The 16,974-nt window shown below is 36.7% G+C and overlaps 3 protein-coding genes across 4 annotated transcripts in view; all 3 read right to left on the bottom strand.

Moving 5' to 3' along the window:
- Window positions 1-741: 741 nt before the first annotated feature.
- Window positions 742-7,958, bottom strand: rbm19 (RNA binding motif protein 19). Its single transcript, XM_024275158.2, has 24 exons — window positions 6,938-7,958; window positions 6,671-6,853; window positions 6,478-6,591; window positions 6,289-6,330; window positions 5,268-5,496; window positions 4,920-5,146; window positions 4,790-4,849; window positions 4,632-4,710; window positions 4,288-4,359; window positions 3,844-4,053; window positions 3,625-3,755; window positions 3,426-3,553; window positions 3,246-3,342; window positions 2,990-3,100; window positions 2,717-2,917; window positions 2,563-2,632; window positions 2,315-2,472; window positions 2,172-2,232; window positions 1,990-2,069; window positions 1,846-1,901; window positions 1,606-1,722; window positions 1,410-1,515; window positions 1,177-1,297; window positions 742-1,029 (listed from the first exon to the last, which is right to left on the bottom strand). Exons 1-24 carry the CDS (start codon window positions 6,971-6,973, stop codon window positions 947-949), a joined length of 2,772 nt encoding a protein of 923 aa, XP_024130926.1. The 5' UTR covers window positions 6,974-7,958; the 3' UTR covers window positions 742-946.
- Window positions 7,959-8,776: 818 nt separating this feature from the next.
- On the bottom strand, window positions 8,777-13,745 carry LOC112148234 (solute carrier family 2, facilitated glucose transporter member 11). The gene is made up of 12 exons (XM_024275159.2): window positions 13,623-13,745; window positions 13,429-13,527; window positions 12,427-12,587; window positions 12,214-12,338; window positions 11,682-11,811; window positions 11,409-11,557; window positions 11,041-11,228; window positions 10,837-10,947; window positions 9,692-9,793; window positions 9,552-9,627; window positions 9,342-9,469; window positions 8,777-9,074 (listed from the first exon to the last, which is right to left on the bottom strand). The coding sequence occupies exons 1-12, from the start codon at window positions 13,692-13,694 to the stop codon at window positions 8,886-8,888; spliced, it is 1,530 nt and encodes a 509-aa protein (XP_024130927.1). The 5' UTR covers window positions 13,695-13,745; the 3' UTR covers window positions 8,777-8,885.
- Window positions 13,746-16,067: 2,322 nt separating this feature from the next.
- LOC112148235 (solute carrier family 2, facilitated glucose transporter member 11) overlaps window positions 16,068-16,974 on the bottom strand; it is a gene marked incomplete in the record, with an annotated part of 7,748 nt that continues 6,841 nt past the window's right edge. For both annotated transcript variants that reach the window (XM_024275161.2, XM_024275160.2), the window contains 1 exon segment: window positions 16,068-16,974. In XM_024275161.2, the coding sequence (XP_024130929.1) occupies window positions 16,780-16,974 (195 nt within the window).

The following is a 16,974-nucleotide window of genomic DNA, read 5'->3' as shown; positions in this document are numbered from 1 at the left end:
TTGATCATAAAACTGTAAAGACCAACACCTCTTCAAAAACAATCACTATCTGTCTTTTCAAAAATGTATTTGGATATTATTTTCCACAAATATTTACATACACTAAAACTAAAGATGTATAATATTCTTACTGGTCATCAGAAGACAGAGTTTGAGTGTAAACACATCAAACCTCTTCTGCTCCAAATTCCTTTAATTTAGCATCTTCTTGAAAGCAAAAAGTTAAGAACATATTTTTAAATAGCCACAAATAAATATAGGTACCAAAGGGGTTTACAAAATGTAAATTTAGTTTCAAACATTTTTTTTAATATAGATGTTACATCAACTTGCTGTCATTTTTTAATTTGTGTATATAGACTTTTTCGTTTTAATATCCATTATTGGCTATTCCTCAAGAGACAATGTTTGACTGAATTTGCAAGGATGACAAAGTAAATTAATAATTAAAACAATCTTTTAGACTTTTTTTTTAAACATACAGATTTAGGAAATTAAACCCATTTCGTTTCATTTTCCCCAAATATTGATCATTTTCTAAACTCTTTATGAAAACAAAACATTTTTATTGCTTATTTTCCTGTTTATACACTTATTTCTTTTTTTTAAATACTTGTGCATATCTTATACATTTACGTTTCTATTTCAGCATATGAACTGTAACGTCTATTTTCATTAATAAGTCCAGATGTTGCAATAAAAAAGACTATTCTTATAAAAAAATAAAGGAGACAAACAATGTCAATATAATAGAAATAAATCTTTATAAAAATGCGTTCATTATTAGTCATGCTGCAATGGGAAATGAAAGACGTTTATGAGATAACCGAAGCCAATAAATTCAATCTAATTTGCACGCACTGTAAATACTATTCAGGAACATCTTTGTCTGCTTAACAAAGAACAGAAGAATCGTCGATAAGAAGTGTTGCTTTTATCTGAGTCCTCAATCTTCAGCTCGTCCTTCAGTTTCCATTGTCTCCAGAATTTCTCCCAAAACTTGAGCTTGCTTGCTCTTTTTGGCAGACACTGAAACAAAAAGGAAAAACTTTAATAAAAAAAAATGAGATTTCTACCTTTTGACTAATTTCACTATTCTAATCAATTGTTTAATTTCAATCCATTGTTTTATTTTGATAATTAATTGAATTCATTCTTCTAGTTAAATAGAGTTACCATGATAATGCTCTGCTGTTTTCCGCCTTAGAGCTTCCACCGTTTCCTCAGCATCTGCCCACTCCAGCACAAGACGTCTCCCGTACAGATGAGTGCTGTGGCAGAGAGCGGCAAAGGCTTTCTACCAAGAAAAACAAAAGAAAACACAATTATAGCCCTGCACAACAGTTTAATACTTATATAAATATGTATGATTTGTTTTTTTAAACAACAGAAATCAGATCTAAACTAACCTTAGCATCTTGTTTGGTGATAAAATCGATAAAGCCGAACCCTCTATGGTTCCCTGAACCAGCTGCTTTTTTGGGAAGGCGAACCGTCTTCAGCTCCCCAAATGTACTAACAGACAGAAAAGAAAAAGCTCATTATTACAAGACATTATAAGTTGTTTTCACTATAGAGAAACAGACAAGGAGATGTTACAAGTACCAGAAAAGCTCTCGAATCTCCCTGACGGTGGCCTGGAAGGGAACGTTGCGCACCAGAATCTTGGACCCTGTTTGCTTCTTCTCAACTTGCTTCTTCTTCCGGGACACCTCAGTTGCTCTGCGCACAGGATGAGAAGGTTAGAAAGTACTGCAAGCAGCATATATCATTACATTAAGAATAATCTTTTTATTTCTGGTATTAACGTTAAAACATGGTTTTCTTGAAAATCTAACATCTTACCTGGTTGCTCTGTCCGAAATCTTTAGTTCTAGCTGGTGATCATCTACAGTGCAGTGCTGGAAAAGTGTTAAAGGAAGAAAAAAAATGCAAAATTTAGGATGTAATGTAAAGCTTTGTGACGATGAGCTGATGTGGGAATCGTACCTGTAACTGCCTGAGGGCTTTCTGAGCTCCCTCTGCTGACTGATACTGGACAAAGCCATAGCCCATAGACAACATCTTACCTGGAGGACAAAATGAAAAGGCAGGGAAGATGTTAAAATAAAAATAATAACCATAAGTAATTTCTTCAAATTAATGAGAGTCTTTCATTCATGATCATTTACCTGATTTATCTTTCTTCTTAGAGATGCTGCAGAATTTGACTTTGCCACATTTGGAGAAAGTCTGCATGAAATAAAAATGCATTTTTAAGCACTTTTTCACTGCCAGTTTTCAGGAATTCAGTTGAATGATCCATCCTTCCTACCTCCTGTAATTTTTCCTCGGTTGTGCTAAAACTGAGGTTCTTAATGAAGAGTGTGGAACCAGGAACAGCTTCTTCTTCTTCCTCCTCCTCATCTTCCTCTTCTTTGTCTTCTTTTTCCAAATTCTGCTTTACTTTTACATCTTCTTCTTTGTTTGAAACTTACACAGATTCAAAAAAGATTCTTAATATTTCAAAAGTCAAATTTCAATCTGCAAAATAGACAGTCAGCTGCAGTTGGTATTTTATACCTGTTTTCTGTTGATCTGCAACAAACACCCCAACAGGTGCCCACTCCAAATATAGAGGAACATGATGAAACTATAAGGGATGAAAAAATAGAGGTAGATGAATTGATTTTGAAAGTCAGTGTGGATGAAATCATGCAGCTGACAGATCAGGTACCTTGCTGTAAGCCAGCTTTGTAAAGGCCCGTTTGGCTTCTGTTGGCTCCAGAAACTCTATGATGGCAGTGAGTCCTGATGGCGGGAGCAGCACTCGGCCCAAAGAGCCATGAGGCGAGAAAAGCTCTTCAAGCTCAGAGGCGGTCACTCCAGCTGGAAGGTTTTTGACCAGGATCACAGTTGTGCTCCTCGCTGCAGCTGCCTGTAGAGACCGGGCAGGACTTTAGAGGGTGTTTGTTTCAAGAGTTCACCACAAAGGACTGAAGTAAACAACCTGGCTGAAGGAATCCAAAGAGACGCTATTATCCAGGAGGAACTGCCTCGTTTCCTGTACAATTTGCGTTTCTCCCAGAGCCATTCGGACTGCCAAGCTTCCTTTTGACTCCTGCAGAGGAGAGTCGGTGTTGTTTAAACAGGGAAAAAAAAGTTTAACACCTAATGTCATAAAAACATCAGATCTACACAAGTCAGCATAAAAAAAATCAAGGTAGTGCAAATTTAAAAAAGAAAAAATCAAAAAAATCACTCACATGATCCAGTACTTGACTCTTAGTTGTATTGTATTTCTCAGCTATGGCATCTGCCACTGCACTTGTGCCCAGAAACAATGTGTTCCAGTTGTGTGAACTGAACAGAATTACATGAATATTATTTAAAACAAGAACAAAAACAACATTTGCCAAAACATATTGTAATCTTATTATGTATACCTGGAACTCGAGGCCTTATTTTTTGCATCTTTTTGCCGTTTGTATGACGAGGAACCAGGACCACCATCATCTGAGGATTCGGGCTTTTCTTTCTTCACCGTGGATGGAAGAAGGTGGAGCATTCTGCCCTAATATTGCCAAAAATGTATATTTTTAAATGTTCAAAACTATAAAGATCAAATTTATCACCAATAGCTACCTGAAACACGTGTCTGTCGAGCTGGGCTAGAGCGGTTACGGCGTTCTCGGGTATCATATAGGTGACAAAAGCAAATCCTTTGGGCTTTTTGGTTAAATTGTCAATAGGAAACAACACCTCAGACAAAGGACCTGTAATTATCAAAGACGTATAAAGGGCATGAATAAAAGTCTTTAGCATTAAAAACTTGTAGTTGATTTCTATGTTTCTGTGGTTTACCGTGTTTACTAAAAAGCTCTTTAATATCTTCCTCGGTACACGTGTAAGGAAGGTTCCTGACAAATAGTCGACCGGTCTCTGAAACGTCCTCTTCCTCCTCGTCATCCTTCAGCTTCCTGGTGAAGTTTTTGTCGGGTTCTGTGTCTTTTCTGTCTTTCTTGGCCTTCCCTCCACCGTGATCAACCTTAAAGACTTCAATGTAACGCCCCCCTGAAAAAAAAAGATTAACTGAGCAAACTGGATTTTATATCCAACAACCATATTCATTTTCAGAATAGGGACTAAAATGACTTCCATGGTAAGAAATTTCAGGCCCATAAATTACATTTGATCAGAGAAAAACACAAATAATTTCAAGCTGTTTTCAATAAAAATCGTAATTGAAAGGCTAAATATAGAAACAAACTAGAACTAAAATGTGAAAATATTTGACATTCAGCTCACCGATGTAGTCTTTATTCTTCTTCAAGGCTTTATTCACTTCTTCTTCAGAGTGCAAGTCCACATATACATAACCTAGAGAATAATAGAAACAAAATCTCAGATGAGACATGGACTTTAATATTTCCTCTGACTTGTCAATCACACATAAGACTTTAGGTGAAAATGTTCATGCACATTTTTTTCTATAGGCATGCTGCGGCAGGTTCCAGTGAACACGTACGAGCCACAAGGAAACTGCAAGACACACCTTCCACACACATTTCTATGAACAACCCAAAAATCACAAACTGGTGCTTGTGATTAAGGTATTAGTGACATTAAGTGACATATTTTCAGAAACGGACCTGATCTCTGTCCACTTTCGTTCCTCCCAATCCTGATAGCTGCAGGCCTCAGCGGGGTCATGAACTCTTTGATTTGTTGCTGGGTTTTTTTCAATAAAGAAAAGGTTAAAATTAAACAAACCACTGTAAAATGTCATGAATGAAACAAAGAGGATCACCTCTTTGACGCTGAACGGCACTCCCCTGAGCTTCACCGTGAACTCTGTAGCTGGCTCCGTCTGTAACAGAACCAGATGTAAATTAGCAGAAACAACAAAAGTACGTCAAATAAAACACCTAATTAATGACCTCCTGTTTGGCAGTTTTCTTGGCTTTGCTCGGCTTCTTGATCTCAGGAGAGGGTTTGGTCTTTGCAGTGTTTTCTCTGTCCCCACTTTCATAGGCGCTGTCAGCGTGCTGAACTGCACCATCATCCTCTTCTTCATCTTCGTCCTTGGTGTCCTTTATTGGTGCCATTTTTGAGCGCAGATAATCCATATCGGACAAGCCAGACTTCAAAGCTTCTTTAGCTTCAACTGAAAATAATAATTTGTACCGTTTTATTCATACTCAGACTATATAGTTTAGTCTCATCTCAAAGGACATAAACAAAACAGTATAGTGTTTACAGCGTTTGAAAAGAAAGAAAAACTCAACCTTCATCATCATCATCATCATCCTCATTCGGAGATGCGTCTTCATCCTCTGATTGGTCTGAGTCAAAGTTGAGATAGTCGTCAGAAACGGATTTCGTCTTCTTCTTGGACTTTGCTGACCGGCTCTCAGGATCAGCTGCTCCCTGAACGGCGTCATTTGCCCAGGTTTGTGCTTGGCTGCGATTCTGATGCACTGACAGGAACTCCTTAAATCCTTGGTCCTCTTCGAGCTGACATCCAACAAGAACATTAGCAAATTAACAGTTTCTCACCAATTGACAAAAAGAAACAAACAGTGCACCTAAGAACTGAGTCAAATATTATAATATATTGACATTAACAAGACGGTGAAGGTCGACAGTCCAGAGCTAAGAGAGTGAGAACGAAGTAAGTATATAAGTAGACATTGGATCTGAGAAAGAGACAGGAGGCAGAGCTGGAGACAGCAGAGATGAAAACCCTTGAGATCTGGATTTGGACACCCCTGAATTAGACAGGTAGATCCACGTAGGTCTACTTATTTTCTAACCTGAGCTGCCCTCTGGCTCAAAACTGTTTGGCTGGATATTTCCAACACTGCCTGCCATTTTTGTAGCACAAGTAATGTTAGCTTGGGGTGAGGGGCTGTGGGAATGAGTGTAAACAAAGGAATGATGGGGTATCAGCGCAGGCTTACTTCCTCCCACAACTCAGAGGTGAATTTTACAACTCCTGCCACATTGTGGAAACTATGTCCAAGAAATTGACAATCTTTTTTAATATTTTGTCTTAAATGACAAAATCATAATAGAATAATCTGCACTTTCATCTCTGTTGTTCAAAACTTTGCATAAGAACAGATACAAAACACTTTTGAAACAGAGCAAAAAATTATTAAAATGGGACTTTAAGACGGTGTGGCAAGTGGTAGAATTGATTGTCAACAAGACTGAGACAAGTTGGAAATTTTGACTGATTATTCACCATCAAAGACTGCTATGAGAAGATTTAAATGACAGGAAAAAAAACTTTTGATTACTTACATTTCCTAGTCCAGTTTTTGTTTCCTTTTTCTGGTTCTTTTTCTGAAACATGGAGCATAAACATATCATGAAACTACAAATACTTAAAATAATTAGAATTTTACAATTGTATGTATAGAATGGTTTGATATACTGGAGTAAATTAGTGAAAGATTGAGCTGTTTTCCAGAAAAGATCAGGTTGTCATACCTTTTTCCCTTCAGTGGGAGCAGGACCAGAGGGCTTGTCCTTTCCTGCACTTTGAGAGTGTTTACTCCAGGCTTTCTCTTTAGTAGGATCTCCAAAGGCTTTACAAATCTCCACCTACAGATAACAACACAGCAGTTCACGCGTGGAGTTTTAAACCAGCTTCCAAAGGGAAACCCTACGCATCCACCCGTACCGTCACTCTGGACGTGTCCACGAAGCTCTTATTGAAGTGTTTCAGAGCTCGGCTCGCATCGTCCTCCGACTTGAAGCCCACGAAGCCGAACTTGCGGAACTTTCCGTCTTTGGTAAACTTCAGAGAGCAGTCTGTCACGGTGCCAAAGGCCGCGAACATGGACCTGAACCTTTCCTCCTTCATCTGCACAGACAGACACAGCACACGTTTACACACCGGGAGCGCTGACACCGCTAACTGTTTGCTAAACATCAGTGACGAACTTACCCCATTAGGGAGGTTTTTAACGATGAGCCTCGACATGACTGAGATAGGTGTAAATCTATGAAAACAGCGTTTTTACTATTTTAAACTGCATGTCAACAAACAAGCATGTACAGTTCACTACTCCGCCATATTAGGTGGGAGGAGCCTGCGATAGCTTTTCTTCTATGGTTATTGGTAGTAGTTGGAATCTTCTCAAGAGCGACACCTGCTGGAGATAGTTGTTCACTGCACTCTTCTAAACAGATCCATCTTTCTACATTAATATTGTTAGAAATAAACAAACAAATACATAAATAACAATTTCTATCTTTCTATTTTTAATGTACTGTAGAACCTATTGGCACATGTATTCTCACAGAACATTTTAAAGAGGCTAAGTTGTTGTAATATAATTTTGAACAGTTTTATTAAAGAAAAAGCTTAAAACAAAATGCTCAGAAGTTAATCGAACTGTAAAGCTCAGGTAGGATATTATAAATAAGCAAAATACTTTTTTTTAATTTTTTTTTTTATTTTTATTTTTTTAGCTCATTTGCATTCCTGAAATTATTTTAAAGGGAATTTGATAGATCTGATTGGGCTGCATGTATAGTGGTTACAATGAGAAGGTTCTGTTTTTTTTTTTTTTTTTTTTTTTTTTTTTTATTCCGGCTGGGACCTTCCTGTGTGGAGTTTGCATATTCTCCCTGTACATGTGTGGATTTTCTCTCTAGTTTACTCACACAGTCCAAAAAACATGCTTCATAGGTTGATTGATTACTCTAAGGCAGGGGTCCACAAACTACGGCCCATGGGCCAGATCCGGTCCACCTCTGCATTTGGCCTGGCCCCCTGAACAGTATCAAAGACCCATGATTTTATTTAAGTTTTTTTCAGTCTGGCCATGCAATTGAGACCCACACAGAATGAGACTTTTTATTCCAGCGTTCAGCAGTCTGTGCCCCTATCTGATACATGCAGTTTTAATCACAATCAGATATTTGTTTCCATTCTGTAAAACTGGACTTATTTTCCATGAAGTTTTGAACTTTGAGAGTTTAAACAAGAGAAAACAGTGTGAAAATGTTCAAGTGTGAAGTGATGAGTTTTGTTTTTTAGCCCTTATTTGCGGATTTCACCTTCACTAGTTACTTTTAGAATGTCACTCTCTCAATAGGCAAGGGGACACTGTTCTGGTGAAAATGTAACATGCATATATATATATATATATATAAGTCTAGCTGTAGCAGAAAACAAAGGAAAGGAAAGGATTATTAATAATCAGTTATATGTGACTTTCTGGCAAACCAGAAATGTTTACATTTAGACACATCCTGCCATTTTTACTCCTCTTTTGTTAGCCTAAACTGACGCTGGCCCCACATCAGAGAAGAAAACTGTTATGTGGCCCTCACAAGAAAAAGTTTGGGGACCCCTGCTCTAAAGTGTCCCTACAGGTGTTCGGAGTGCTTGCAACAGACTGGCGACCTGTCCAGGCTGTACCCCACCTTTACCCAACAGTAGCCGGGAGCTCAAAAAGGACATAGTGTGTTAAGTAAATGGATGGATGGTTCTGATTTACAATAAGCACTGGCTCTTAAACCCATTCTGTCTGTTACAATTAATACTAGTGCTCTTTTCTTTATTTTCAGTCAAAACAAGCCTGACAAAAGCAGCTGTTAATGCAGTTTTCAACATGTCACAAACCAAAATTAGAAAGCTAAAGTAGCAAGAAATGGTAAGTAAAATTCTCTTTAATGCAAAAAATGTTTTTTTTTTTCTCAATGAAACATGTTGATAGACAAAGCTGCATGAATCAGAAATTTATAGAACATGATCAAAACAGGAATAAATGAGGATTTTGTTGAAAGAATTATTTATTGTGAATAAAGGACGGTTGTCTTTTTTGATTGTCTTTTCGAGAATAAAAAAATACTTCTAGTTGTGATGCCTTTTAGTCAGACAAATTTCACAAACAAGTGGATAACAGAGTTGCTCCGGATCCATCAGAGGTGCTGGCCTTTCTGGTTGACTTGAACTCATTCTGGATTTCCACAAACGTTTTGTTCTTGGTTTCAGGAACGACAAGCAAAATGTATACAGCTACGCTGGAGCAGACGACAAAGAAGACAAGGAAACAGTAGTGCTGCAGTCCAATCTGTGAAACACAAAGAGAAGTTTTTGAGAATTTGAATAGACAGTCCGTACGGTTTTCTATTCTAGTTATTCATATTTAGGTAGCAGCACATACTAAGTATAAACAGGCTTTGTGATTTTTAATAGATAACCGAATACAAAGGGAAAATTAAGGCAAAAATAAAAACAGATACATTTCTTGGCAAATTAGCCATCAAATTTGTTGTGTCATTTTTTTCTCTTTAATTGTAAAATTGAATAAAGTCTCCAAGTAAGACTGAACACCCACCACGATAAATGGAAAGAGCAGGCCAACGAGGAAGAAGCTGAGCCAGTTCACTGTTCCTGCGATCATGAACGCTGCAGGCCGCGCGTTCTGTGTGAACAGCTCGTTGTTCAGGATGTTAGTCACGCCACCTTCGCAGAAGTAGAACCAACAGAGAGATTCGCTAAAATAACTCCTCAAAATGAAAGGAGAGAAAGCTTCCAATTTACTCACCAGGCCCCAAGCCAAAACTTAGAACAAAAGCGAAAACACAGGCCACACTCAGGTATGGGAAGACTGGACTGACATTCTGAGGTGGAAAGAGAGCCAATCAGATACTAGAAATATGAATCAGTGATTATGCGTTTTTGTACCTGGAAAGCCAGAGTCAGTGTGAACAGAATGCAGCAGATGCTCATGAGGATGTATCCTCCAGTGATGAGCACTTTTCTCCCAAGACATTCAATGAGCAAACCCTGTAAAGCAAAAAGCAAATCACAAAGGCTTATTCTGGACCAGGGGTGTACAACCTTTAATCTTAAAGGAGTCATTTGGGACAGTTTCTTATAGATCTAAATCTAGTAAGAGTCGCAGTTTCTCACTTTACTGTTTAGGAAAAAATATGTTATTTATGTTTGTTTTGCCATTAAGCCATTCATTTACAAGATGTCTATTTTAATTGTTTGCAATAATTTAATTGTGTTCTATGTATATATAGAAATGTTAACTATTACTTTTTTCAGCAGCATACATGTTTTCATTCGCAAAAAAATACACACAGTGTTAGTTAAGATCCTCCTGCTGCATCAGATTTACTTGAACTAAAAATGGGAGTAAATCAATATAAACATGTTCTATCTTTATGACTATAATGCAAATTCATACTTTTCTCATTTTTCTATCAAATGTAGAAATAATACCATTGGTGAAGAATATTTTTTTAACATGGAAATGCAGTTGCATATAGGAAGTTTGCATCTGAAAAGTAGCTAGACACTGTTGTGCAGGAGAAGATAAAAATATAAGCCTTAAGCTCATTCTAATCATAAACCACTGAAAGAAGATTAAACCTTTTACTATTATTTTGCTCAGTTATCATGTAAAAAAAAAATCCAAACATTGATTAAAAAATCGTATTAAAGTAAAACAAATCAACGAAAACAACTTTTTTAATTGTTAGCATTTTCTTAAAAGAGAAACGATGGAGGGATAAAAGAGCAGCACGTGATTCAGAACCTCAGGTTGAAGACCGCTGCTGTAGACCTTTATTACAATCTGAGATTAATCTTTAAACAGTATTTTCCGCTTATTTGAATATCCATCAAATCTTATATATTTTTTTGTTTTGCTGTGGACCATTTATTTGTCATAAATTTTGAAAAATTTTGAAATCTGACAACTAAATGATTATTTTTTTTCCATTTTTAGTCAACTACGACTTTTTCTTTGCTTTTTATTGCCCATTAAAAAACACTTAGATAGGAAATGGAATGTGTGTGATGGTAACTTCCGTCCTTACACATGTCAAAGCGGTGAAGCATTCACAGGCACCAGTGCCGACAGTGGCATACGGCGTTTTCTCAATGGGAATGCCAGACTGCAGGAAGACATAATCTGCATAGAAGTACATCTACAGTAAATAAAGACAATGAAACTCATTAAGAGATACAAACCAACTCTTATTTTCTTATCAAATTGATCACTGGGTGTAGGTCAGACGTACAGCATTGACGCCATTCAGCTGTTGCGCCATGTTGATGACAATAATGGTGAGAAGCTGCCAGCGCACACTGCGGTCAGCAAACAGCTCCCAGGGCTTTTTAGCTCGGAAACCGGCTAAGTTGCTCTTCTCCTTTTGGATATCTTCCAGCGAACTGTCGCAGTCAGCTAAACCATGCAGCTGCCTCAAGGCTGCACACAAAGAAGAGGAGTGTCATCATTTATCTGGTGTGATCAGTATTTTTAGAAAGGTTTCTGCGTGAAACCACCATTTGCACATCAGAAATCTCCATCATCTCTCTGCACACTTGCTGAGAACCACATTTGTCTCTCAGGGTGAAACAATGAAGCAGCCTTTGTGATGCAATTCACCTTTTTTGCACCCCTCTTCGTCTCCTTTATCAATGAACAGGTAGCGAGGGCTCTCGGGGAACCAGGGCAGAATCAGGAGTTGCAGGATTGCTGGGATGCAAGTGGTTGACAGCAGGTAGGGCCAGAACTCCTCTTTACCCAGGACTTCACTGCAGTCATGGTTATCACACCAGCATGCAGCTTCAGTCGCATTTCAAAAAGCATCCATGCTTTAAAACTTAAGTCTAGTTTAATTTAAAGAAAGTTAGTGAAACGTTGGAATTCAGGACTTACTCGAGGCCCATCACTTGCCCAGATAAGATCCCAACAGTGAGGAAAATGGAAGTTCCTGATCCCAGGGCACCACGAAACGCTGTAGGAGATATTTCCCCCAAAAACATGGGCTCAACACATAAACCAATGCCTGCAGGTAAAAAAAAAAATTACAAGAAAGTTTTATACTGTTAGATAAACATTGATAAGACTCAGAAAGTAAACTAGTTAGCATCAGACCCAACACTCTGCAGTATAAAAAATAAACTTGATTGAGAAAAATACAAAGCAAAATCCTCAGTTTTTTACTGTTCAGTTCTTCATTTTTTAGCCTTCGCCCAAAAAGGAGCTGGGAAGGATCCAGTGATCCCAAAATGGGTTTAAAAAAAAGATTAGATAATTTTTTCCTAAATTAGCAACTATAAACATAATTCCCCTAATTTTTTCAGTGAACTTACTTTGTGAAACTTTAAAACCAACCATTCTCTAACTTGTAAGAATTGCTGCTGTTAGTTAAAATCATGAGGTTTCAAATTTGGACTGCAATATTTACCTGCATTTATTCCAATAAGAAAACGTCCGATGATGAGAAGCTCAAATGATCTGACGGAAGAGCTCAAACCCATCAGCAGAGCCGCCGTCAGTGAAAAGAAGTTATTGGTCAGTAGGGTTCCCTTCCTGCAGCAGAAGAACATTTAGTATTAAATGTGTGGCTGACCAGGTAACAGATGTTTTTCACAGAAGTATGTTTTTTATTTCTTCATACCTTCCTAACTTCACAGACAAAGTTCCACCTATTGAGACTCCCAGAAGTCCCCCTAAGGTAAATATGGACACAATGGTGGACCAGAGAAGAGTGAGAGCGCTTTCTGAAATGTTGGCTTGGTAACGTTCATTCCAGGTGCGGTTGATGAAGGCTTGAACATACTGGAAATAGAATTTTTAAAAACGAAGAACTTGTATTAAAAATAACATAGAAAAAGAAACAAGAATCAAACATTTTACATGTCACTTTGATGAGGAACTCAGATCAAAATTGTAAAGACAGCTGTCAATGGCTACACTAAAAACATAAAAAATTCAGTTAAAAACAACTCAAATTGGGTTAAAAATGGAATAATATTTTAACTCAGGCAACAAAACAAAACAAAGCATAAATTGTGTTAAATTGAAACCCAAAAATGTTTTAACCGTGTATGTGGCGTTTTCCAGTTTAAATTTTTTATTTAAAAAGGTTGTTACTTTCAAAATCACTTTTTTTTTCACTGCTGAGAAGTGAAAAAAACTGTAACAGACCAAAACTATGATCCTGGGTTTGTTCAGTCAAATATATTTACAATCAAAACCTGCATACCAGATTGGATTGGAGTTGATTTATTTCAAGCAATTTTAATGAAGATAAAATAAAAGAGAGTATAAGTCTATACATAGAAATATAAAGCTGGACACAATTTGATTGAACAAAAATGAAAATTAATACTTTTAAGGATGTTTTAGTACATTTCTGCTTATTTATTTATTTATTTATTTTCTTTTTGCATCTTTATACCATATAGTGGCATTATTTGAACTGACTTTCAATAAAGTGATTAAAAAGAGAGATGTTGTCATCTGAGAAACTGCATGCAACTATCTGCTGGCCACCACATAATGAAGTAAGGTGGACGTCTTCATCTGTTGCTATCATTCTAGTCCCCGTTTGCTGTGCCTTCATGCAACAAAACTTCAAACTTTCCAAACTTTAGATGAAGAGAATTACAGTTTTTACCATAGTGGGTGCATTGATGACAGATATATTGTATCCACACTGAAAGGTTCCTCCTATGCATGTCGCAAAAGCAGCAAGCAGAAGAGATTTGTTTGGAAACTGAAGAAAAAAAACCCATGCGTGATTAGAATTAAAATGTGTCATAAAACTGCATTACACAGAGCAAGGATTCTTATTAATCCCAACCCACATACCTTTGATCGCTGTGACTCTTTAATTCCTTTTGTAAGCAGAGGCTTGCATTCGTCCACACTTTCCTCAGGCATTTTGTCGCTGCAGTTTTTTATCCTCACAGCTCACACGCTCGACTTCCCTCATGCCGGTGCACACTCTGGACAGTAACTCAAACTATACAGAAGGACAAGTTTATGCTGATGAACACACAATTGATCGATTGTAATGAAGCAACCACGGGCACTGGAGAATCAGCTGAATTACTCTGTCTTTGGCAACAATGCAGCTCAGTTACTACCAAGAATAGTGAGATGGAATGTACATGGATGCATCAAAACAAAAGGGAGATTATACTGTGAAACGCTCCGTTTAGCTGCAAAGATGAAGCTTTAAAAACAGATGCACCTGTAAAAAGAGACAATCATCACTTGTGTTTGCATTTTAACTTGTTGCATTCTCTGTTTTTATGATCTATTTGGCATTTTCCAACAATGTCCACTTTGAATCTTGAATCTAGTGTGGTATTCTCCAAAATTTGCATTAACTACTGATAAAATGTATTTTAAAGGCAAGCGCATGACATAAATTCAATATTTTGACATCATCAATTTAATTCTTATATAGTTTAACTTCTCACAAGTAAAGCAAAACAACCCATAAAAGAAAAAAAGTTATTTTTTTGCAGAAGTAAATTTAAGTTTTTGTCTGAAAATAAATGATATTGTTGATCATGTCCTGAACTGTTAGTAATGTAATGTGTACGGAATGAAAATAACAAAAGAGAAGGTACAGCAAAAATAAAGACAATTTGAAAAGATTAAACCACAAATATATAAAAATGGAGATATGTGTCCTTCAACTAAAACATTTTTTCTAGTAAAACTTTATTTATTATTTTCCCCCTTTGTGCTTTTAACTGATGCATTCTTGATTATCAAGAAGCTGGTAAAAATTGTTTCAGTCAACGTTTAGGCACTCATTACTCACCATCTGAATGGTTTTTGTATTTTTACGCTAACATCTTTGAACAAATCTACTAATTTTAGCAAAATATTTTACGTGACATAACTGATTTGACAAAACTATTTTATTTGCAGTCTCTAAAGGTTGGTGGAGAGTGGATTCTGGTGTGGGTTCATCTGCTTATTGTGATGTTGAAAAAGCAGAGCTCATCTGAACAAATATCTCCTCTTAAAAAGGCATTTTAGCGAACTTTGGATTAAGAAAGACCTTGAGTTAACTCTATAAAAACAGCTTTTGGTCATAATCAAATTTTTCACTGGGTCAGTATTTTTTGTAAGCTATTTTTAGATGTTTTAAAAGTACAATAAGCCCTTCTACAAAGTAAATTAGAGGAGTATTTCATGCCTTTATGAAATTATTTTTTTCTCAAATCTGATATTTATTTTCATTATGATGCAAATGATCAAAGGTATTATAATGCACACATATCTGCATGATCTTTAATGTGCAGCTTAATGTGAATCTTGAAAAACTGTCTTGTGTTTTTACCAAATGATATTTATATTGATGGAAAGCACCATAAGAGTGGTCCAAAACATCAGGGGCCCAGTCAGTTTAACATCTATCTTCTGGCATCAAGATTTAGTCATTTTAGCACAGAAAACCTTTAATCTTCGTACACCGCATGACAGTCATGGTTTTTACTAGTATCATTGTAGGTGAAGATAAGGCATCTTTTGTGGGGCTTGCAGACAGATGACTTCCACAAACATGACCTGCCTTGTTTTTGTTGACCAACAGGGGGCCTCTCCATCCAGGAGAAAAATGTTTTCATCCAAATACAGAGTGCTCCCTGTAAGGGACAAAATCCTTCAGACTTTTGCATCCTTTATGAATATGCATGAGTTAACTTATGTATTTTAAACAGATTTACAAAGAAACAAGCGCAGAAAATTCAGGTCCTTCCACTTAAGAGTCAATTAGAAACTCTAATAGGTTGAAAAATCTATTTGCTCATAAACAACTCAGTTGCATGACTTAACACTATAAATATTCTTATAAAACCATTTAGAGGATGTGAATGACAGCCAATAATTGTCTTAAAAAAGGTATTTTCTTCAATTTTCCTTTGTCGTTTTAAGTTATGTTTAATCTAAAGCAAGAATGTCCTTCAAACATTAGGGAAAGTAACTTAAAGTAGATTTTTTCATGTTTTTCTTTGTAGTAAGAGACGGAAACATCATCCAAATAGATTTCCGCAAAACGTACCAAAAACTACTTTCCAGTTTTTAATGGTCTCATTATCTAATCATAGGGCCAGAGCAGAAATAGTTCAAATTGTCTCATACTGATTCTTTGTATTAAGGCTAATGCTCTTCCACCCCTGTAAAGATCACACATGAATGGACCCTTTGTCCTCCAGAACACGTGAAGAGGATCAGGCAGTCCTGAAGGAATTAAAGGTTACTTTGAAATTGTTGACATCATTACAGAGAAACACATTTCATCAACTGATTTTTATTGAACAAAATCAGCAAAGCACCTTTTATTATGTTCAGCTTTAACATCTGAAACCCTGACCCGTAGCGTGCGGGTCATTCGTTCACATTGATACAGTACAGGGAGCATTTCACACTGAAGTGAGTCCTGCCAAAACAGCTTTGACTGATTTGTAGTTACGGCAGTGAGTTTCAGAAATTTAATGTGATCACATGCTGTCTGCAGGGAAAAAAAGCCCAGTAAAGAGAGAACTCCAGAGTTGGACATTTACAAGCCTCTCATAGTTGTTCCATTCATGCACGACATAAGAAAGTTGGAAGAGAAAGTTTTTATAAAGTTTTTATAAAAATGCTGTTTTTACTTTTTGAGTTACAAACTCCCTCTTTGTGCAGCGTTGAAATGAAAACCTTCGCAGATGTGCAAATGCAGCACTGATGCCTCCATCTTCACTATTTCAACAGTAGAGCCATTACTATTAAGCATGTGATACTGTATGGGAAATCAATTAATAAAAGTAGTACAAACTTTTTCTAAAAACTTACAAGTGATTGTGCTTGAAAATGAAAAAAAAAAAATCAGGCAAAAAAAGCAGCTTGGTTTACAGTAAAAATACTTATTTTGGATATATTTTTAGATAATGGATCCAAAATATCTATTGCATAAACATGATAACAGATAAAAAAAAAGGTACTTTAAAGCTTTCTTAGATTTATTTCATATTGAAGTTGATAGAAGTATGGTCCCTGCTCCATCAGAGTTGCCCAGCTTTGTGTTTTTGGAGGACTGGAAGTCGTTTTGGATTTCCACAAAAGTCTTGTTTTTTGTCTCAGGAACAACAAGAAAGATGTAGAGTGCCACTGAGGAGCAGACAACCAAGAAGACCAGGAAACAGTACTGCTGCAGACCAAT

The sequence above is a fragment of the Oryzias melastigma genome, linkage group LG9 (assembly GCF_002922805.2).
Source record: "Oryzias melastigma strain HK-1 linkage group LG9, ASM292280v2, whole genome shotgun sequence".
NCBI classification, from domain to species: Eukaryota; Metazoa; Chordata; class Actinopteri; order Beloniformes; family Adrianichthyidae; genus Oryzias; species Oryzias melastigma.
Note: the sequence above shows the minus strand (reverse complement) of the source record. Positions and strands in the feature narration are given on the sequence as shown.

Coding starts and splice junctions, on each gene's coding strand:
- rbm19 (XM_024275158.2), bottom strand. CDS start 6,973: ATGTCGAGGCTCATCGTTAAAAACCTCCCTAATGGG. Junction 6,854..6,937: donor TTAAAAACCTCCCTAATGGG/GTAAGTTCGTCA, acceptor CTGTCTGTGCAG/ATGAAGGAGGAAAGGTTCAG. Junction 2,233..2,314: donor CCGAGGAAAAATTACAGGAG/GTAGGAAGGATG, acceptor TATTTCATGCAG/ACTTTCTCCAAATGTGGCAA.
- LOC112148234 (XM_024275159.2), bottom strand. CDS start 13,694: ATGCCTGAGGAAAGTGTGGACGAATGCAAGCCTCTGCTTACAAAAGGA. Junction 13,528..13,622: donor AAGAGTCACAGCGATCAAAG/GTATGTGGGTTG, acceptor TTTTTTCTTCAG/TTTCCAAACAAATCTCTTCT. Junction 11,812..12,213: donor TCTTATTGGAATAAATGCAG/GTAAATATTGCA, acceptor TTTTACCTGCAG/GCATTGGTTTATGTGTTGAG.